The sequence below is a fragment of the Anas acuta genome, chromosome 16 (assembly GCF_963932015.1).
Source record: "Anas acuta chromosome 16, bAnaAcu1.1, whole genome shotgun sequence".
NCBI classification, from domain to species: Eukaryota; Metazoa; Chordata; class Aves; order Anseriformes; family Anatidae; genus Anas; species Anas acuta.
The window spans coordinates 14,468,229-14,489,696 of NC_088994.1; the positions used below are offsets into that span (position 1 = coordinate 14,468,229).

Consider the following 21,468-nt stretch of genomic DNA (forward strand, 5'->3'; position numbering starts at 1 on the left):
ACTTGTGGCAGAAACACTAATTCTCCTTGTTCCAAGGAGCTATAACGTTAATTTGCTTTTCTTTGAAACCCCAGTACTATCAGTTCCTCTACTGATTTTTGACTATCTGCTGTGCTGCGCAGATTTTTCTTTTGATATGTACTGTGTTCTGTTCCTGTGGGCTGGTATATAAATAGCGTTTGATTCTAAGCACTTTTCATGAATAGTGTTGCAAGCTACATTTGAGCTGTTCCTAACCATTACTGTACATAAAGTCTTGAGGCAATCAGATGCTGTGGTAGTTAGGGCTGAAAGAAAGTATTAGGGGAGGAGATTAAAAGGTTGGAATCCTTAGGAAATCACTTAAAACATGCATCTGTTACCTGTGTATTAGTTCTGGCAGTGTAAGCTTATTGTAAGTGTATTCATAGCAACATTTTTCAGCTTGCCTGAATTAATGCTTGTTAACACAGGGAAGGATTAATCTTTTATTATGTTATTAATGTGTTAAATTTGTTCTTGATTGTTGAAATATCCAGTGAGGAATTAAAAATGACCAGTCATCAGGTGGAAAGCACAGCAAGGGAGACAGTGATGAGCAGAGAAGATCCCTTTAGATATGTGGCTCTACTTGTTTTTTTGGCAACAGAAAGGACCTTGAGCTGAATGAAGAAGCAAAGCGAGACTTTTAAGCTTTGCCCTAGGGGAATGATTTTGTGTTTGTCTCTGGTGTGACCAGTCACTTTTCACCGTGCCTTGCCATCATTCACTGAATTGGATCATGCTGCCTGCCCACAGCGGATTTGTTTTATGGGTGCCTTGGAGTTTGTGTCAGCAGACAGCAAGCAGCCTGCTGTGGACCCTCAGTGCTGCACTGGAAAGCAGCTGGACAGACAGACAGGAGTCCTGAAAGGTTTTAGTGGTGCAGGAAATACATTGCCAGCAGCTCTCAGGAGAGCAGCAGAGTGCAGGTGTTTTGCTGCAGGATGATTCCAGCTGGCCATTCAGTGTGAAGGGAGATCAAGGATAATGGATAAGGAAGAGGCAGCCAGAAGATGAAGAGCAAGCCCCTAAATGGAGGAACAGAAGCAGTCACCTACTTCTATGGCAACTAATTTAATGCCTCAGCCCAGAAAGCAGTTATCTCACAAGGTCTGAACTGAGCCCTGTTTTGTTCTGAAAAATGGGTGCTTGTCTCCATGGAGCAGTTAAGGGTGGTTCTGAACAAATGGGAACAGGAATTGTTGTAAGTTTCCTTGATATCCTGCCCCTTTACAGAGCAGCTGCAATGTCAAGCGATGGCATCTCAATCCATGCTCCCAGCCTCCTTGCTTCTTTGATAATGCCAGCTGATACACTGTTTTTCCCCTGTTACAAAAGCCTCTTTCCTCAGGATTTTTTGATTCACTTTTGGCTGAGCAATGAAAGCACAATAGTCTTCCTTGAGCTAAAACCATGCAGAACAGCTTTATCCCATTACATACACGTAGAACTTTAAGATTAGAGACACTGAACTCAGCTGGAGTTTTTCCAAGGGTTCCTGTCACTTCAGCCCTTTTAGGCTCTTTCTCATCCTGTCTTCAGCTATACTCTAGCCCTTGTATTTGATTGCTTTCCTTCCAAATCAGGCTGATATTAGCAAATATATTTTTGATTAATTATGTTTACATTTTATTTCTTCCCAGAGTGTTTCAAATCACTGCCTGGCATGGGCTTCCAGTTACCCCAAAACAAGCTCAGCAGTGTAGAATTTAATGCCTTCCTCATGCAGGGGCATGGTGGTGATGTTATTGATCATTATCACTGATCTGTCCTGGCCTCCTGGTTGATGCTTACTGTTTTCCACATTTGTTTGTCTTTAGCTCATTATGCTCTTCATTTTAAGACAAGCTCAAAAACTCAGTAGGACATCTTAATCCTCTGAAGAGGAACTAAAAATATATACAGATTGCTAAAAAAAAATCTTAATTTCATACAACACGTTATTGAATGTTACTTGCTTTCAAAATTTTTGTGTGCTAAAATAAAACCCCATCACTCGTCCTTGAGCATGCTGGCTTATTTTTCTCTCCGCATCATACTTGTCACTTCTTCTGCTACAGTCAGTAGTCCTTATGAGCGTTCCTTTGTTGGTGAAATGTTCCCTCCGAGATCTGTTATATGAGTGTCCTCCAAAGAAACCCTTAAACCTGTCTTCAAGCTTGTATGATGTTAAAAGAACGCTGTATTAACAATTACAGAAAAAAAAAAAAAAAAAAGATCATCATTGCTAGAATCAGTCAAATTTTGTAAATTAACTTAGAAGCTGTCTTTCAGCTCCTCTGAACTCTTATACAGCTTTTCCCTCTTTAAGAGGCTTGGAGGATAGGGAAAGGACAATATAGAAGAAAAAAAACAAACAAGCTTGTTCTTGACGCTGCCCAAGGCACCTCATAAATCTGACAAGTTACTCAGCTGCCCTGTGTTCAATATCACCATCTTTTAAATAGAGGCAGAGGATATCGGTGATGTATTTTGAGATAGTTTGCCCTTGATATAGGCTAAACGTGGAACCATAGCCCCAGCCACCCCAGCGGCCCCCCCCTAGGAGAAGTGGAATTGAACAGACCTGGCAGCTGAGTACACCTCTACGCCAACACGAGGGTGAGTGCAGCAGTGCTGCCCTGTGCTGTGGTCAGACTTTTTAAGCTTTCCATGAAAGCATCCCTGCCTTGCAGCCTGCTGCTGAGGATGAGTGTGACTATGAAGTCAGCAGACTCAGGAGCATGCCACATTCCCAGTACCTCCTGAGATCAAATTTTAGACACAACGCAGTTAGAAGCAGTAAAAAAACAACCCATTGCTTGTAAAATGTGTCATAAGAAGAGAACTGATCATTCTTATCTATTATCAGGTAACTTGCCATAAGCCATAAATAGTCCCCTAACAGCCTCGGTAAGAGGGACATTTTTTAAGTCTGTATCTTGCATTTTTAGGATACATTCTTCAAGAACAGGATACATGGAGCAGAAGATAATCTGCAATTACATACAAATTCATTGTGGACAAATGAAATGAATCACCTCCTCGTTAAAAGATTCTGTAAATTTCATATATAAGCACTGCCCCCTACTGCTCAAGGGATTTTCATAAATGTGTATTTAATTAAAAATGTTTCAACAACAGAGTGTTTAATTAAAATATTTGTATAGGCTTGCCTGTAAGAAAAGGACATCTTCTTAGAAGAAAGTTCCCAATTTATCATTTTATGAGCATAAAACACCTGTGCTCTTATGTTAACAGAAGCAATTTGTTTTCTCAAATGCATAGTTTAGAATAAGATGCATGCATCTTCTCAGGCAGAAAGTTAGTAGAGACAACCACATTTCCAAGTAACTGCACCTCTCAAGACTGACCTTAAAGTCCTTGCTTCTGAATTATGACCACAGGAAAGCAAAGGAATAGAAAGATTTCAAGTTGTAAAGATGTGACAGTAGCAAAAGAATTAGTGTTTGTCCCCAAAGTAAGGGCAACGTGATCTATTCAAGCACTCTTTAGTAAATTCTTGTTGCTATTGTCTTTCCTTTTATGGTACATTTTCTTGGAAATTGTAAGGTACAAAGCATGTATGTGTGAGTGCAAGGTGAAGAAGATAGAGTGATGCTATTGTAGTCACAGCATTACTGCAAGCACTTTGTGAGCTGCTGTCACGCCCCTGTGTGACATCGTGGCATATTTGATGCATGTCATAACTTAACATCTGACAGTCTCCTTTTACAATATGATTATGTTTGTCTCTATTGTATGAAATGGAAATTAAAGAAGAAACCATAATTGCACACAACATCAGCAATTTAGGAAAATCACTAGTCCTACTGAGAACCCTTTTACTTCCAGCAGTGATCAATGTTCCCAAGGCTCCCACACTTTTCTGGCATGGCACAGATCAGTGTCAGCTGCTGTGGTTTGAAAGCAACTCCCCCAGAGGATTACAATGCACTAGTGGTGTTTGGACCTGACTCAGCTGATAATGAAATTCCTCTGTTTCAGTGGGGCTTTAGAAAACTGTCTTAACATGGCTAGACATTTGCTATAGAGGTAATTTGTGTCCATTTAGACTCCATTACATTGTCAGGGCCCAAAGAGATTTCAGTGGACATCAGAATCAGACTAACTAATCCTTAGACCACATTTCTGAGGTAGAAGATGCAGTAATACTTATTTAAGGGACAGGGAAACTGAGGTACAGTCTTTGACAGCCTAAATCTTCCGAGTCTCTAAGCAGCTCCTTCACTCAATTGCCTACTGGAATTGGAACTATTGGAAAGCTGCTTTAATACCTGCAAAAGCAGGAACATGCTGAAGGTAGCTGTACTTGAGATGTATGATAGAGCCATCCAAGCACAAAGCCTTTTAGCACCACGCTATCATAGTCACTGCTATTATTACCACGTGTACATTTTAGTGATTATCTGTACATCTGCAAGAGTGCTAAAACAGATTCTGTTTCTTCATAAGCATGGTGCTTAAGTCACAGCTGCTAACTGGAAAAAAAAAAAGCCATATAAAAAGGACAAAAAAGTGATTTCCCTAGGAGATGGCAGAGCAGAAGGGCTGGGTGTTATGAAGTCCTGCTCAGTCTCTATATTTAGTGGCAAAAACACTACAGCAAAACAGGAGGAGTGCAAGTATTATCTTAAGTCAAGATGTCACATCTAGTATTATGCTAGATTTTAGCCACTTTTTTTTTACTTGTTTCTTAGGCTCAAGAAGTTATTTTCTGGAAAAACCTCAGGATCAACTTCATATCCTCACTAGCTGACTTGCATTGAGAAAATTTGGGTTATTAGGCTGAGAGATAATTTCAATGCAAACCCAACCAATCAGGGAAAAAGATGCTTTAGAAATGGCCACTGTGCCAGGCAGCACCACTAGACTTGTGTGAGGGCTTCTGCTTGCTTGGAGAAAGGTCTCTGTGGTGTGGAGGAGAGGAGAGTATTGCCTGAAACTTAGGTTGGGAGGGCTTTAGTTATTGGAAGTTGTTTGTAATTTACTTCAGGTAAGCAAGGTGTGTGTTTTTTTTTTTTTTTTTGCTTTTGTTTCCCTAATTGTAGAGAATTGTTGATGTTAGCTGTAATGTGGCTTTGAAAGTACATTGCTAAGTAGGTGTAAGCAGATAGTGAGAGAGCATTATCTTTTATTTGTGCTATAGCTATTTAATATATTGAGTAGGTGTGGAGTGTTGTTATTAGCTATTTATATGCTTTGTAGAAGATTTAATGCCTTTAAAGTAGGCAAACCATAGCAGGTTTTTTTTTTTTTTTTTTTCTGTAAGCTAAAACTAAACATATGTTTCTTCTTCCTGTGTCACATCTTTTTTAATAAAAAAAAAATCATGTGGTAAGCTTTTGGGTGGAGTAACTCTCTTTTCCTTTTACTATGAAGCTTGTACAATGCTCTATTCTGTTAGTCATCTTGTGGGGGGTGATCAGTTTGATTCTGTTATGTGAGTGTATGACCCTTCAAAGTGTGTTTACAAGCCATGTAGAAAGTGTTCAAAGCAGTAGCTGAGCTGCAGCCTAAGTTTTGCAGGGGATGGCCCTTCCCTTAGGTAGGATGGGGACTTAAATAACTGGACATTTGTTAACTTTAATTTCCCCTTGTATAGAACTAGCACAGGCAGAAAGTGTCTTATCTTTCCTTGAGTTAAGGTTGCCTTTCTTTATCAATTGAACTTAATTATTTTGGGCTGTTTCCTGGAGAGTACTCTATAACAGGGATACTTCTCTGTTATGTTTATTTGGCATAATAAGGTTATGATTAGCCTGGTACTGTGAAGTGGACATGATCCAAGTGTTTGCTTGGCTGTAGCTGTTTTCTGCCCTGTCTCTTTTTTTATGAGCAAAAATGCAGCCTGTTTAATGCTAGCTTGAAGGCTGAGCAAAATGATTGGGGATTTATCTCACAGATCTGAGGCTGAAAGCTGGATTGGCTCTGTGAGAGGTAGCATAGGTTTTGCTCTCCTCCTTTACTATCTGTTCCCACAAGCATCTCTCCGGTAAACTGGCAGAGGGGATGTGCAGGTCTCCTCCCTTCAGGCACGCTAGCAAGGACTCAGCAAAGTACACAAACACCGGATCTGCGATTAGGCTGCAATTCTGAAACAAGCTCAGTGTTGTCGAGAGCACGAGTTTTCCAGAATATGCGTGGGGGTGAGCAGGGGGGATGTAGGACAAATAATGCAGGGTGAGTGCTGTCTGACCCTGGGAAGCCAGCTGACTGCTCTGGATTATCTCATTCTCTTTCAGAACGAGGGCATGGCGGACACAGTACCAGCAGAGGCTTCTCTCAGGACTGCTCACTTCCAGCTCTTCAATTCCAGCATGAGGGACGAAGCAAGAAGACTGAGGACTTTTTCCCAGTGGCCAGACAGCTCACCGGTGCCTGCCTTGGATTTGGCTGAGGCTGGGTTTTATTTTGTGGGTCCGGGAGACCACGTACAGTGCTTCTGTTGTGGTGGTATCCTGAAGGATTGGAAAGCTGGCGATTGCCCGATGGTGGAGCACCTGAAGTTCTTCCCTTTCTGTGAATTTGTTTACCATGAGACTGCGCAGAACCAGCAACAGCTTCCTCTCCAGGGAATATTTGACTGTGTGGATGGGCAGTTCCTCAGCCTCCTGCAGTGGATGGACATTGAGGAGGTAGCCCTGCCCGATCCGCCAGCACACCCAGAAATGGGGACAGAGGAGATGAGGCTGTCAACATTTCAGAACTGGCCGCAAAGTAGTGAGATGCGTCCTGAGCAACTGGCTAGAGCAGGATATTTTTACACAGGTAGGAACACCTAAGAAAGTCTCTCTCCATCTGTGTAATGTTGTGAAAGTATGTTTGTGTATGGGTTCCTGGGAACCCATAGCTAAATCTGAATTTACTGTACCAAATGCTGGAGGAAATGCAGAAGCAGAAGACTTGGCTAGAGAGAGGAGCTGACCATGTCTTGTGCAAATTTTGCTTACCTGAATCATTCTGAAGAGCAAACAACAAAAGCTCTGCAGGGGCTGTAACTGAGTATTTGAGATTGCTGGGTAACAGCACAGGGTGAGTGTTTTATCCATGCTGCACATCAACCTAACACACTTTGCCAAAGCCCTCAAAGAAGCATGCTGTCCTCTGCAAGTGTGGTCCCCTGTAAAGCAGAATCAGTTGCATTTCTACCTTGCTGTCACACGATATCTTCATGAATGTGCTGCTGATTTGGGATCCTGCAGCACTTTAAGATGCCTGCCTGGCTGTTGGTGCTGCTTCCTTAGATGCTTCTCACAGCTTTATGCTGAAGTATTTACTAGCACTTTGAAACGTTTCTGGCTCTGTTCTGGTGATATGAATGTGTATGTCAGCTGGTATCCTTACACCAGCTTGTAGCTCCTAGACACAGAAGCAAACTTGATGAATTAGCACCTTTTTTAGCTGAAGCTCTACTTAGAAATCCGCAGTGTTTTTTAAAACTCTTATTCAAGGTAGTTTTTGAAGATGTGTTTAATGTTATTGCTCGCCCAGATACTTGCAAGTACACTTGGTATGGTTAGAAACCACATCCTTCCTTCTGCACGTGCTGCTTTACGTACTGCTTGGGCAGAAGACCCTCGTATGCTGAACTCTGGTTTTGGGTACTGATGCATCCACTAGTAAGTCTGCCTTCCCCCTTGCTGACGGTAATGGAAGCATGATGTGTTTTAAGCATATATTTTACTGGAATTAGTGGGTGTTGAACCTATTTATTGCTTGCACTTTTAGAAGGGTTTGAGGCACCTCCTTTGTATGCCATGTTTTGTGTAAGCTCAGTGTTCTCAAAAATCCAACTCAAGGAAATTTATAGGTAGATAACCCATTTGTGGCTCACATTCATAAGGAATAAGGATACTGGACTTGTATTACCAAACTAGAAAAGATGCTTTTTTGAGCAAAATATGTAATGTTTCTTGTCATCATATAAATATATGGTGGTTCCTCCTTGAAAGCTTTGCTGGATAGGTATCAAGTCAGAGTAAGTGTGAATCCAGCTTCCTGGATTGAGCAGTTGGAGGAAATCCTTCTAGTATAATCATGATTGACTGTAATTAAATATTGTGGGTGGGAAATCCTTTTTTGTGATCTAATGTAGTGATAATTGTGTTAGAAATGTTCCTTCTTCCATGTGATGAAGGGATCTATGGGTTTCATATCTGCACATCAGTAACCGAGATGTGGAGGGAAGTGGCAGTCTGCATCTACAGACTAAAGTTCCCTCTGAGAAAAATCCTGGCTATCATGAATATCTCATGCTCTCATCATTGCAGTAAAACTGACTTGCCTCTTTCTCCATTTGAGTACTATTTCTTAGCAAGGCTGCCCTTTCCTTTCATCTCTAAATGTTGTGATTGCTGCATCTCAAATCTGCAGCTCTGGCATGCATGTAGGAAGGTCTGTCTAAATAACTGACCTGCTCCTCTTAGCTTGAGTTAAATAAGTTTGTTTGCTAATGGCTTTCTACTTCTGTAAGACTTTCACTGAAGCTTTGTAACCTCAATTTTGTGGTAAATGCAGTTAAATACTAAAAATCTGCACCTGTCTGCTCACAGCAGTGAGCAGTGTGTCTGTAGCAGAAGAGCATCGGCTACTTCAGTTTACCTGCTGTTGTTTCTGTCCTTATTAAATTTCAAGGAACAGAGAAGACCAGCTTGGCCAGGAGCACAGGATAAACTGTAAAGCACAGTCTGCAGCTAAAAGGTACCTTGTGCTGACTTGATTTCTCAGGTGAGCCACAAAGGCTCACCTGGGGACTGTTAGGAAGCAGCCTGTGATGGCAATCCTCTGCAGCCACTTAAGCTGGAGAGCAGTGGAACCAAATGTTCAAAATAAGCCAAATGGTGCCCTGATGTTCAGAAGATTATGTCTCTGACCCAAATTTACTGAAATTGTTCAGGCTGCACTGAAACTTCCATCATCCTTAGGGCAGTGCAGTTCTCAGCTGCACTTGGCTTTGATTTCTCTGATCAGATTGTGAAGAGACCTGCAGTAGCAAGGTGGGGAGCTCAGGACCATATTGCCATAAAACTTTATGCCTATGGGATAGCAGCTGTGTGTGTTGTCTGCTGGTTCTGGCAGATCATGGTTAGAAATGGTGTGTTTATAGGTATAACTGCTTATAGCTGTGCTCTAAATGTAGGTGTGTGTGCACATGAACTAGGTGATCACATGTGGGCTGTTAGCTTGTGACCCAGCTCTGGAATCATCTCAGCCAGCTGCAGCTCTGGGATTTCTGACTGTCTTTGGATTTCCTGCCTCTAAACAACTTGTACAATGCTGATAAATTTGTCACGTGCTCAACTGGTCTGTCCTGGAGTCTGGGGTTTGTGCTGAATCTCTCCCCAGCTTCTCATCTAGGGCTAGGGGAGCATCAGGTGATGTGAGATCTCATACACTGTTTGATGTCTCTTTCAGGACAAGGGGATATGGTGAGGTGTTATTACTGTAATGGAAGTGTGAGGAACTGGGCTGTTGGAGATGACCCGTGGAGGGAACATGCCAGATGGAATCCAAGGTAACTTGGTCTTGGCTGACGAATCTGTCTTGTAGCAAGGTCAAAAGGCACATTGTGTGTTGTAGTGTGTGTTTTTCTTATTCCATGAGACAAAAGTACCACCAGCTGAGGGACAAGGCAGTCAGACACAGGTGTACAAGTAAAGGGTGCTGCTTCCAGGCCCTGTTATAGCTTAGTTTCTAGGTTTTTCTACCTGGCTAGAGCCAGGTGGGAAGCTAGTTGAGTAAATTCTGTTATGTTTAACTGCATAAGCTGTTGCTATAGTCTGTAACCATCTCAAAGTCTCTGAAATGTTGAGAGGCTCCAAATCCTTAAGGCCAAAGTTCCAGGGTAAGGGACCATCTTCAGGTTTTAGTAGTGGGCCAAGACAGAAAACTTGTTTGTAGGTCTGCCACTTAGTCTGTGTTATCCTCTTCACCTGTGGGAGAACCAAAGGTTGGCCTGACAACTTAATGATGTCTCCTCACCTGCTGACTCTCCTATTTCTCCCATTCTGCCCTAAAATGTAGCGTGTGTGTTTGGAGTCTCTCTCCATGTGTTGTCTTAAAGCCAGCTCTTGAGATACCCTGTACTAATGTATTTAAAACTTTCTGCTTACAGGTGTGAATTTCTGTTGGGGTCGAGGGGGAGAGAATTTGTTAACAGCGTTCAGGAGTCCTTTGCCAGCTCTCGCCCTCCAGTGAGTCATGAATATTTTGTGTGTAGTGAATGGCAGTTTGTTAGCTGAAGTCTGGTGTACGTGCTGCTCTTCTGTGACCATCCTGTGATGTTTTCAGGGACATTCCAGGGATCAGACTGAACAAGACTCTTCTGCTTCCCAAGGTTGGTGCTGTAATTACATGGAGTCTTGTCTTCTGTCAAAAGTGGTGTTTGTTCTTCCACCTTACCCCAGCTTCTGTGCACTCTGTAGACTTGGTGTTTTGATGTTCTAGAAGCAGTTTCTCTTTATTCTTAGGAAATGGTCTCTAGCACAAGAAGCAAATGTACTTGCTTTTGGGACCTTTTATCCTGTTCAAAACAGAACATTCAGCTAGTCTGGATGATGATGTGACTTTTGGCTGCTTGCCTAACCCTGCCCGGACTCGTTGGTGCTCTGATGGTTCTGTTTCTGTCTGTGGAGTTGTTCAGACTGCAGCATTTGAAGTGTATTCAGTAGACCAGAGAACAGCTAGAAGGTCCCAGCTTGGTTCTGGGGATCTATTACCATCTGTTATTTGCTGCTGAAAACTTAAGTAGGTGAAATTTGGCTCGTGTAACTGTGGAAAACTGATTTCCTCATGCTCTTGAAGAGCCTGTCCACTAGGTGAGCTTAAGAAAGATTTATGCCTTTGAACAGGCTGCCAGCTGAATTTCCCACTTAGTGTTAACTGATGAATGGTTGAGCTAGATTATGAGGTGAGAGAGGCTTCAATTTGAGTGTTCTTGATCTTCATGAAAGCAGTTCTGAGGCTTCTGTTCTGGGATATGAAAACAAGGTTCTGGACTAGGGCCAGACATGGAGACTTTATTCACTGGCACTGTCCAATAAAACACCTGAAGTTAGTCTCCTGGCTCTCATGGAATTGCTTTCAATGACTTTCTTGTGAGTTATGGTTGGAAGTAAAAGCTGTAAATCTTGATGTTGGTCTGCCTATATAGATAACTTGAGGAATGTTATGAAATTAATGCCACTTCATATATAAATGACTTCAGAGAGCGGCATACTCTTTGCCCTGTTAACCTCCCCTGCTTTTTTTGGTGAAGTATCTGCTCACTGCTTTACAGATCTTCTAAGGAACTGGAGGTCGCTGTCTCTTCCTTCTGTGGATCAGTTTTCTGTAGCACACAATGTCCTGGAGATGGGCTTTGACCCACTCCGGGTGCTTAGCCTGGTAGACAACAAGTACGTGCTGACTGGGACTGAATACCTGTCTGAGTCTGAACTGATTTCTGATCTGCTCCAGCTAGATTGGGAAGAGAACAGTGTGGAGGAAAGCAGAGGTATGCCTGATCTGCCCACCCATGCTCTTGGTGGAAGTTTAACCTCTCGTTCACTTGATCTTGAGCACTGTTGGGACTGTCCTGAGGGTCTGCCTCCTCTCTTCCTAGGCTGGAATTAACAGCAGTCATGCACCTAAGCCTGAAGAGGCTGAAGAATAAGGGGCTGTGATTACTGTAGTATCAGTAACTGCACCTCTCCAGTAGGCTGTGGTGTAGCAGAAAGTTTTGAAGCTGTCTGCCTGTAACTGGAGTAGCAGATGAACATTGTAGGGTTTCTGCACAAATTTACATCAGTTGATGCAGATGGGTGGACGAGGCAGTAGTGTGAAGCAAGGCTTTTAGGATGAATGTGTACTCTAAGCCTATTTGAAATCCAATCAAGGACTTCATCAAAAATACCCATAGATCTGTTTGGATAATGTGTTTTGCTTATGTCTGTCTTGTGTTACTTGTCTTATGGAGTCTCTGTGATAAGTGAAGTTTATCTAAGATGTAGTTTCCCATAGACTATTTCTGGTACAAGCCTACTTTCCAAAGCTCCTGTCTCTGTATCAGCTGGCCACCCCTTTAGCTAAAGCAAAAAATAAAATGACTCTCTCAAAGGTGGGTGATTAAATAGTGAGTGAGCAGGTGCTGACTCCTGCTGTCTGATAGATAAATCACCTCTGGGGAGAGAATTTGATGTGGACATATGTTAACCTCCTTACAAAAATACAGTGCCATAAGCACCAGAAAGCATTGGCTTGGCCAGGCTGAGTGCACGAGGCTAACAGTTCTGTAAACAAGTGCTTGACTGAGTGGCACTGACATCAAGGACATTACATCTCTTTCAACAGTGCCCTCTGAAGAGGGAAGGAAGGGGTAGCATTTTAATGCCATCTTCTCTCCTGGTTATACAGATGCTGAAACCTCACGGTCAAGAGAAGAAATGCAGTCTGAGCAACAAAAGGAGCCAGGTGCACTGGGGTGACAGTGGGTGAGGGAACTGTCCAGATACAGTCAGGATAAATTTTTATAGTAACAGCAGCAGTGGTTATTGTATTTGTTGATTTTAATCCTGGAAAGGAATGTGTAGCCGCCCAAATGGTGGTGGAACATAGGGACCTTGTTGAGGAATTAGGGTTCCTTTGTGAAGCAGGCTATTTTAAAATAGCTTTTTTTAATCAGGGATGTTACATACCTTTATACTGCAATATTGACACCTGTCCCTACTCAGTCCAACATGATTAGATATGCTGGGCCTAAGGTAGGTAAGAGTCTATAATAGCTGTAGCTTTTCAGTTTGAGTGAAATTTGCCTGAGAAAGGTACTTCTGACACTTTCCCAGTCAGTCACTGAACAAAATGATGAGCAAATTGCTTTGTGACTACTTAAGGTGACAGGACTGGCCCTCTGGAGCTGTCACGACACTAACTCTTTGGCTTTTCTCTTTTTTTTTGGTGAAGAAGCAGTTCCGTTGAGCACAGAAGAACAGCTCCGCCGCTTGCAAGAGGAAAGGACGTGCAAAGTGTGCATGGACAGAGACGTGTCTGTTGTGTTTGTTCCATGCGGCCACCTGGTAGCTTGTGGAGAGTGTGCCCTCAACTTGAGACTGTGCCCTATCTGCAGAGCGGTCATCCGGGAGAGTGTGAGGACTTTCATGTCCTGAGCTATGATGTGCTAAACAGGAAACATTAATCTATGCAATCCACTCATAAAACAGGAAGAAAAGTAGTTTAATACTGTCTTATTTGCAGGGCAGCCTGGCCTAAAACTTATTAAATGTGCCTCCTGGCACTGGCTAAAGTGATGATTTTAAATGTAATATTCTATCATGTAGCAAATAAAGGTTTGCCAGTACTATAGCTTGCTAACTGCAGGGGAAAAATGTTTTTAAATTAGCTGTTCTTTCACTGAATAAAGGCTTATCTTACAGAGATTTGAGTATCTGATTCTAGAATGTGCCCTGCTGGTGGGGATCCCACAATGTCAGAGTGGAATCAAGTTGTAGGTAACACTGAAGGATGGAAATTCAAGTTACAGAAGCATGAGAGGGAGAAACAACCTTATACCATCCACTGGTTTCCTTGGGAACTCACGGAAGATATTGCGAGGGACCTGCAGACTCCTAACCCCAAAAGAAGGGAGGAGGGTGAGGGAGGATAAGGACCAAGCATGTGGAGTTGTGTAAGTGGGAATAATTCTGCATCTGAACGTGACTGAGAGATTTGATACCTGTTTCTTAAACACAGATGTGGAGCCTGGAGCATGGGCTCTGGAGTCACTTGTTTAGGTCCAACCCCAGGCACTGAACAGGGTCAAAGGCTCATCTCCTTAACTTTAAGGTGTCAGGTAAATATTAATGCAGCTTTTGGCAACGATGAGAAATTACCAGCTGAGCAGTTCAAACTCCTGAACTCTGAGGAGCTGGTGGGTCTCCTTCTAGCCAGCAGCTTTTGTAGTGAGCAGAGCTGTACCACTGTGCTAAATTAAGCATTGCATCTGGGTTCAAGCTATCACTGGCTTTATTTTGCCACTAAAAATAGCAGTGAAAGCTGCATACGTTTTAAGTGGGCGTGCTAATCTGTGGAGGGGAAAACAGCTCAGTGTTGGATTAGTGTTATTTCCTCTTAAACTTCAGCTCAGTGTGGCTGGAACCCAGCCTGAGCATCAACGGGATGACAGGAGGCTAAACTGGCCAGCTATTTCTGGGCTTTTTTTTATTATTATTTAAGTTGATTTGACTAGCAGTAGTCCCAAGCGGTGCCTGTCACCAACAGAGGGCACTCCTAACCTCTGGTAAAAACCCATTTGAGCAAAGCTTTCAGTTGCTCCTAATCTCACGGCTTGCTGGAGATGCAAACGGAGTTTCTGCCCTAAAAGTAGTTATTGTGTAGTCTTGCAGTACTGACAGTAGTAGGTCTAGCACAAGCAGACCAGCAGGAAGGGCTGTGAGAGCATGAAGAAGGAATGTCTTTGCTAACAAAACCCAGAGGAGGTAATTAAGTGTGGAATATGATGTGTAGTGTCTTATCTTGCTTTGTCTTCTCAGAGGGGCTTTTTTCATAGCAGTTGCCAATACTAAATATTAGAAGCTTACCTGATCCTTTGTTTTACTTCTAGTGAGCGGTGTGTAATTACCTGTGTTCATCATAGAATGGGAAGGGTAGTTGTTGAGAAGCTATTCAGTCATCAGACCTGTGTACAATTAATCTTTACTGCAGGATTTTGAAGTCAAGAGGCGGTAAGTGCACAGCTCTGTGCTTAGTCTTGTTAAAGTACTTAGCAAGGGTTTTCAGTTTTTGTAGTAGCTGTGGCATTAAGTCTCGGTCAGATGAGAGAGTATTAAACATACAGACGACAAAATAACTTGAGGAATTCCTTTCTGACTGCGCTACCATCTAGAATAATTCCCCTGTGTAGTAATTCCATTGCTAAATGATTAGTGAAACACTTCAGTTCTTCAGAGCTGAAACATTGCTTTCTCCACCACTTGCACTGAGTTTTGTTTGTTCTCAAACAGGGCCAGTGAAGAATGCTGGCATCTGATGGCATTTCTGAGGAAAAGATTTTTATTAAACTAGGGAGTGTAAATTCAGGAGTTTCTAATCATTTATCTGGGGCCTCTAAAATTCATTTTCCCTTTTAAGTTTTAATGCAAAAATCTTGAGGATGAGCACTTTTTTCCTACCCCTTTAGGGAACATCAAGCAGGGCAAGTAGGGAAGCATAATACAGGAATGGGCTGAATCAAAGTAGAGGTGGAGAAAGTGCTAAGCAGCTGTGTACCCACACTGCTATACCACTTCTCTGAATGGTGTAGTAACTTGTTCTGCTTTTTTTTTTTTTTTTTTAAGTTGGCACAGCACTGAAGGTGGAGGTAGTATGTTTGGTCAGGCAGAGCTTTTTCTTCCTCAAATTGAGGAAACTAGTGGCGAAGCAGCAACTCCCAGCTGTCTGTTCTGCTCCCTCAGAAGCTGTGGCTCGGACTGGCCAGAAGGAAAAACACCCTTAGAAAACTTCAGGAACATGCTGCTTGTATCTGCACCTGATCTGAACATGAAATGTTTGGCTGCAGTAGGCATCTGAAATGCACATTGCATATAAATAGTGTATATTCTATTAGCACTAATTCTATAGAACAGCATTTTGTTTCCTGGATCCTTTCAGAATGGGACAAATAAAGGTGCGTCATTTTGTTGTTGACTTTAGCACTTAATGTTTTTATTTCTTTTCATCCTTCCACCACACTTCCCTTCCCTAGCACGGCTTCTGGCCTGACTCTTCTGTGAAGCACTGTTCAGAAATCCCAAGGAACCTTGTACGAGGCAAGACAAAGAATTACGACAGCATGTGGAGTGTACCAGCCAAGGAATGCCATGAATGGCTGGACCAGCGCTCTCTCTGCTTGACACATAACATGCTGGGAGATGTAGTTAACAAAACTGACACTTTTTTAATTGCTGCAACTCATTAATGCAACTTAATTACAGTTATATTGCCCCTTTCCTTGTCCCTGTTCCCTCCCCTCCAAGTTATCCTATCACAGAAATGCCTTCCAGCAAGAAGCTGTTGGGGCTGTGCCCGAAGCGTGGCTGTGTGGTGAAGAAAGCAGGAACAAAAATGTGATCCAGGAGGAACCAGGGGCGTTTTCCAGGGTCCTGCAGCAGGTAGCAGTTGTGCATACGGTTACACCAGTGTTAATTTAATGTGGATGGGCAAACCCAGAGTAAGCTACAGCTGCTCTGAGAATGGCTTGGCACGTTGAAATGGGGCTAAGCTCCGTGCTGAGTAAAGATTTGGTGCTTGTGCTAGTTTTTTTTAGCTGTTTAGCATTTATAGTACTTAAGTCACAGAACATTGAAGTCAGTTCTTACTACTAAGGAGTGAATAACTGATAAAGAGCAGAGGAGAGGAAGAGAGTCCTGGGTGAGGGGAAGAAAGGGAAGAGCTCTCATCTATAACTTAAAAAAAAAAAGTGGAGGGTGTGCAAGGAGCCTAAACAACTCAAATGCGAATAGCCCTTACCTAGTTCTATACAGGCAGGGAAGACTTGAGGTTGTGTTAAGGGATTTAGGCTCTTTCCAGAACAAGGGAAAGGAGAAGGGAAGAAACTAACTACAAAACATGAGATGTCCCAGGGTGTTATGGTGTTTCCTTCTCTATGGATCCGTGGCAGAAGGAAGCAGCTCCGACTTCTACTGTATCTCTTGAGAGAGGCTCCTGGTGAACTTCTTCTGCCTGAGGTCTTCAGGCCGCTGCCATCTGTTGGCGAGTACCACCAGGCTATGGTAGGAATGGTTCATCAGGGCACTTGTAGAGTTAAGAACAGACTGCGTGGTCATCCTTCGGTGTACATTCATTGCATATGAAAAGAAGAGAAGGAACAACAAATGGAATGGAGTTCTCCATCCTGCATTTCCTCTGCTGGAGATCCAGGCCACAGGGGATTGTTTCCTGCAGCACCTTTGGAGTGCAAGATTTATCCATCCTCTGGCTCTTCTTTATTTACGCAGGCCTGTAGAGGAAAAAGTGAGGCAGGGCATCAATACGGAGCTCGGATTAAACTTGAGTTAAACTGTGAAGACGAGGACAAAATTGGTTTGTTTTTTTCCCCGTTGTGGGCTTTTAAATACAATGGGTTACAAATGAGGAATAGGACTGAGATCAGAGGTAATGGGGTTAATTAGTGTTCAAGTTTGGAAAGAACATTATGTATATACCAGACCTGAATATACTGCAGTTAGATGAAGGAATAGTTATGAGCTGGAGTGTTAGGTCCATGGATCTTCAGCCTTTGGAGCTGCTTAAAATTTGGTTAGGAGTTTTAAAAGCTAGGGGCATCTCTGGGATAAGGTAGCTTCTTAAAGCACATCACTGCAATTTCAGTGCAGAAGCATCAGTATAAGCATATCTACTTTTGTAGCCAGCATTAAGGATGAGTGAAGGCTTTCAGCTGAAACATCACCTCTTAAACATGCAGCTTCAGGTTGATCAAAACAGTTTGCAAATTCAGGTTGATATTCAGCAAATGTTTTTGTTGGGGGGAAAGGGGGGAGGTCTACCTAGAAAGAAAAGCAGAAGGATTTTGATGTGTGTAGCATTGTGTTTGTTTTCCAAAGTGGGCTTAGTGTCTTGGTCGTTTAAAGAAAAGTTTGGAGGAGAAAATCAATCCTAAAGCAGCTTTAGTTTTTCCCGCTCGCTCCCCCAGTGTTTCAGTCTGGCTATTTGCATACTTGTACCTCTCAGAAGAGCTGAGAGGTACAAGTTTATCTACTGAAAAACCCACTTTAATGCAGTTTAAGTGGGTGACTGTTGTATGGGATCTGGTCCTCTAATTCAGGATGCTCACAGCTGCTTTGTGCCTGGGGCTACAGGCAGGCTGCAGTGCAGGAGAGCTGCTGAGGGGTTATTAAAGGAAGCAATTACCCCTGAGAGCCTTGGATCCCTAATCAAGCAGTGCCTCCTGTTGCTACCCTGTCAATACCGGTGTCTCCATCTGATAAAAGTCACACCCTTGGTTACCCTCTGGCCCTTTCCAGTGGTAGATCTAAGGGAAGCAAAGTCAGTGAAATCTGGCTCAATAAATAAAGTTACATTTAACTTATGAGCTTTAAGAGAGTATTGTGTGCCAGGTTGTGCCCACGTTGTGGACAGGAGCCTTACAACTGTGCAATTCATTACTGGTTGTGTAAGTGTGGTGTTCAAAGGCAGGGAGATGTATTTATTTCTTATATTTATTGCCCATCTCTCTACATTTTAAGTAGAGGCTACTTCCCATCATCTAGCTAGTTCTTGGTTTTGCAATAAGTTGTGTACAGAATGATGTTACAAGACTAATCTGTGTTGTAACTGAGCTCACCCAGTACTGAAACACATTCAGAGAATGATGTCAAAGGCCTGAATGGATGCAGCAGGCAGGAAGCGCTGACAAGTTATCGGATGATCTGGGCCTCCTACTGTCTTGGCAGGCATTGCAGGGTGCTGGGAGATAACAGCTTTAGTCAAACTTCAAAGCTGGTTGTTAACCCTTCCATGGTTATAATGTGAGCTCTCTTGCTTCAAATGGGAGCTCTGTTACTGCAAATGACCAAGAAAAGCAGCCCTGATGCCTTTTGCAATGAAGCCAAAGAGGAGATGGTAGTGGAAACAGGCGTGGCCTGAATTTGGTCTTTAGCTAAGGAAAGGCGAGAGCTCAGTCTTTCCTTCCTGAAATCTCATTGGGAATGTTCTCTTTTGGTCTCAGGAGAATTAGTTTGGCTTTAAATAACTGCTTTATTATCCTGTGGTTAAGTACTTTTACCCAGAAAGTCATACACTAAAGATTTAACTTCTATCAAGTAGCCTAATATTTTATTATTAAGCAGTGCAGTGTGGTGGTGAAAGTATTCTTGCATAAAAACTTCCAGAAGGCTTTCTTAAGCCTGTGACTTGAAATAGGAGTTATCCCATTCAAAATCCCCTAAAGTCAATGACATACACAACAGAAATGGTTGTGGAATCTGAAATAACTGTATTTATAGAACAGTGCCACTGTGTGAGTGGTGGAGAGGCTAATTAAGATGAAGAATCCTCAAAATCATGTGGTTGTAAGCACCAGTACAAAACTGTTATTTCAAAGAGAAATAACACCTGGCTTTTATCACTTGTGTGGCATTCAGTTCACTTCCTTGCCACTGAAGTGAAGGAGCTCAGCTTGAGATAAAGCTGGGTGATAACTGGATTATGGGCTGGAAGTATCTGCTATCAGTAACAGTGTTGGGAGATGCTTTTTCGACCTAATTCAAGGTAAAGGTACGTGAAAGGTATGTGAGAGCATCTTTCAGTACAGTGGGTAGAAGCTGAAGGCCAGAAGTAAGGGTGCACACTTTTAAATGCCGAATTTAGCAGCTGATAACCACAGAAGTACATTACCAAGGAACACATTCTACTTTGAACTTTGACAGTGTATTTAAAAGTTACTTGACTTGGAGGCTGGGTAGTCAATACAAGAGCAGGTCTAGTCCCAGATTTAAGCTCTGCATACCTGTGTAGGTCAATGTCACTGTTCTGGGGGGCCTTCAGAGTATGGAAATCCCTAATTTGGAGAGAGAAAGTAGGGAAATATGCAAGCCAAGACAAGGGAGAGGACACAGAAGAGAGGAAGGAGTGTGATCTCACTGGAACAGGACAGGTAAAACTAGCATGTAGAGGGTAATTCAATTAGACAGGGAATGAATGAAAACGATTCTGTTAGACAGTTGTGGCAACAGGACAAGATCATCATCAGGACAAACTGACTACTGTCAAATGGGGTGATGCCATCCTAAAATTAAAAATGGAAGTTCATAGCTGCAGTTAGCTCAGAGTCAATTGTAAAATGTATTTGGTTTCATTCAGGGCTTCCATCAACAAAAAGGAGAAAAAACAAAGCACATGCTCCTGACCCCTAGCTGCTCTAAAAATTAAACTTGAATTTGGATGTATTTGTTGTTTTGCATCTTCTTGGAAGGATACAGAATGTTTTCAGCCATCATTAAATTACTTTCATAGCAGGACAAGGACAGCTTCAGTGCCCCATGTTGCAAAACTCTATAGCATCGTTAGCTGAGAATCAGGTAGGGATCTACTCCTACTCCCACTCCTGCATGTGGAAGAGAGGCAATAACTAGTCTGGAATAAACAAAAATTAGTGTTTGGCTGCTGTGAAATTTATAGAGGGTCATCTTATCTACTCCTTAGCAGCTGTTTTCACCTCTAGTTAGTCAGGAGAGAAATATTATATTGTGCTGGCAGAAGCTATCAGTGCGTGAGTGATGGTCTGAACAATGGAAATGAACGGAATTAGCTGTGCACTTCAGTAGCTTACCGTCTTATTAAGACCCTTGTAAGGAAGTTTTACATTGCTAGCTTCTCAGTGGGGATTACCATCTCCCCATACAGAAAACTTCATAATTACCAGCTTTTTTTCACATACGGAATTGTCATTTTAAGTAAAAAAGCAACCCAAGCCCCATACTGTAAAAGCACACCACTGCATCAAGACAATAAATCAGGGAGCTGCCTACAGAAGTTCCACGGCTTCTGCAGACTGTAGGAAGTTCCATCCCACTGTGACAAAATGAGAGGGAAATCAATATTTAATCTCCTGTAGCATCCCTTCTAATAATGCTATTGCATCCCCAAAGTTACAGGGAATTTAACTGCTTTGCAGCAATGACTGATTCTTCTGGTCTTGTGCTACGTTACAGGGCGACACCTAGATTTATCTGCGGGTAGTTTTTCTTCTTCCAACCCCACTTTTGTCCCCCATCTTCACATCTTTCTTTTTGGCAGAACTCTCTACTAATATTATTCCCCAAAACAACCTTCCTGGGTGGCTGCTTTTACAAATTCCTGCAGACTGAACTGCCTTCTGGCAGCTTGATGCAAGAAGCACCAAAAAATCACTCTTATTGCTGCTTTAAATGGATAACGCTAGCCTTTGTTTGAGATTCTCAATAAGTACCAGCTTTAAACTGGACCATGTAGAAGTGCACTCGTGTGCTGTCAGCAGTGGAAGGAGAGGAGCTGAGGGCAGAAGCTGGACTTCAACAACAGCTCTATTACACTGGCGTGAGAGGAGCTGCTGAGGATGCCTCCCTTTCCTGCTCCCCCCTCTCAGCTGAGCTCTTGGGATGGCACAAATAAAGCTGCTGTTCTTGTAGGTAACAGAATTCCAACGCAAATGAAACCTTAAGAGCAAACTTGCCCTGTCCTGCATACAAATTAATACTCATTTTAATTTGCTGGTGGGTTAGCTTTGCTCCTTACAGGCTCTCTAGAAGCATGGGCAGATACAGAGCGAAACTGTTACAAGAATCAAAGTTCGATGTGCTGTTATAGGAGGATGCCCAGTGATCAAAACTGCGTGGATGCACAAGTGTAAGTTCAGTTGTGACTGCCCACAAAGCTGAGATATGGCTTAAATAACTAGAAGCTGCATTTATTTTA

At 42.6% G+C, this 21,468-nt stretch overlaps 2 protein-coding genes across 9 annotated transcripts in view; one reads left to right on the plus strand and one right to left on the minus strand.

The window, feature by feature from the left end:
• Positions 1–4,851: 4,851 nt before the first annotated feature.
• BIRC7 (baculoviral IAP repeat containing 7) lies at positions 4,852–13,436 on the plus strand. Of its 6 annotated transcripts, none has more exons than XM_068700352.1 (8): positions 4,852–5,017; positions 6,267–6,792; positions 9,439–9,538; positions 10,139–10,217; positions 10,315–10,360; positions 11,303–11,518; positions 12,418–12,474; positions 12,964–13,436. In XM_068700352.1, the coding sequence occupies exons 2-8, from the start codon at positions 6,276–6,278 to the stop codon at positions 13,164–13,166; spliced, it is 1,218 nt and encodes a 405-aa protein (XP_068556453.1). In that variant the 5' UTR covers positions 4,852–5,017; positions 6,267–6,275; the 3' UTR covers positions 13,167–13,436. The 6 variants fall into 6 exon arrangements, with proteins under 6 accessions (XP_068556453.1, XP_068556452.1, XP_068556454.1 ...); XM_068700351.1 differs by having other exon boundaries at positions 4,857–5,026; XM_068700353.1 differs by having other exon boundaries at positions 4,857–5,026; positions 12,967–13,436.
• Positions 13,437–15,689: 2,253 nt separating this feature from the next.
• Positions 15,690–21,468, minus strand: part of NKAIN4 (sodium/potassium transporting ATPase interacting 4) — a 47,141-nt gene continuing 41,362 nt past the window's right edge. For 2 of the 3 annotated variants that reach the window (XM_068700359.1, XM_068700357.1), the window contains one exon: positions 15,690–17,014. In XM_068700359.1, coding sequence (XP_068556460.1) covers positions 17,001–17,014 — 14 coding nt within the window. In that variant the 3' untranslated portion in view covers positions 15,690–17,000. Of the gene's footprint in view, positions 17,015–17,464; positions 17,562–21,468 lie in introns of all 3 variants that reach the window. The other variant, XM_068700358.1, reaches the window with a different exon arrangement.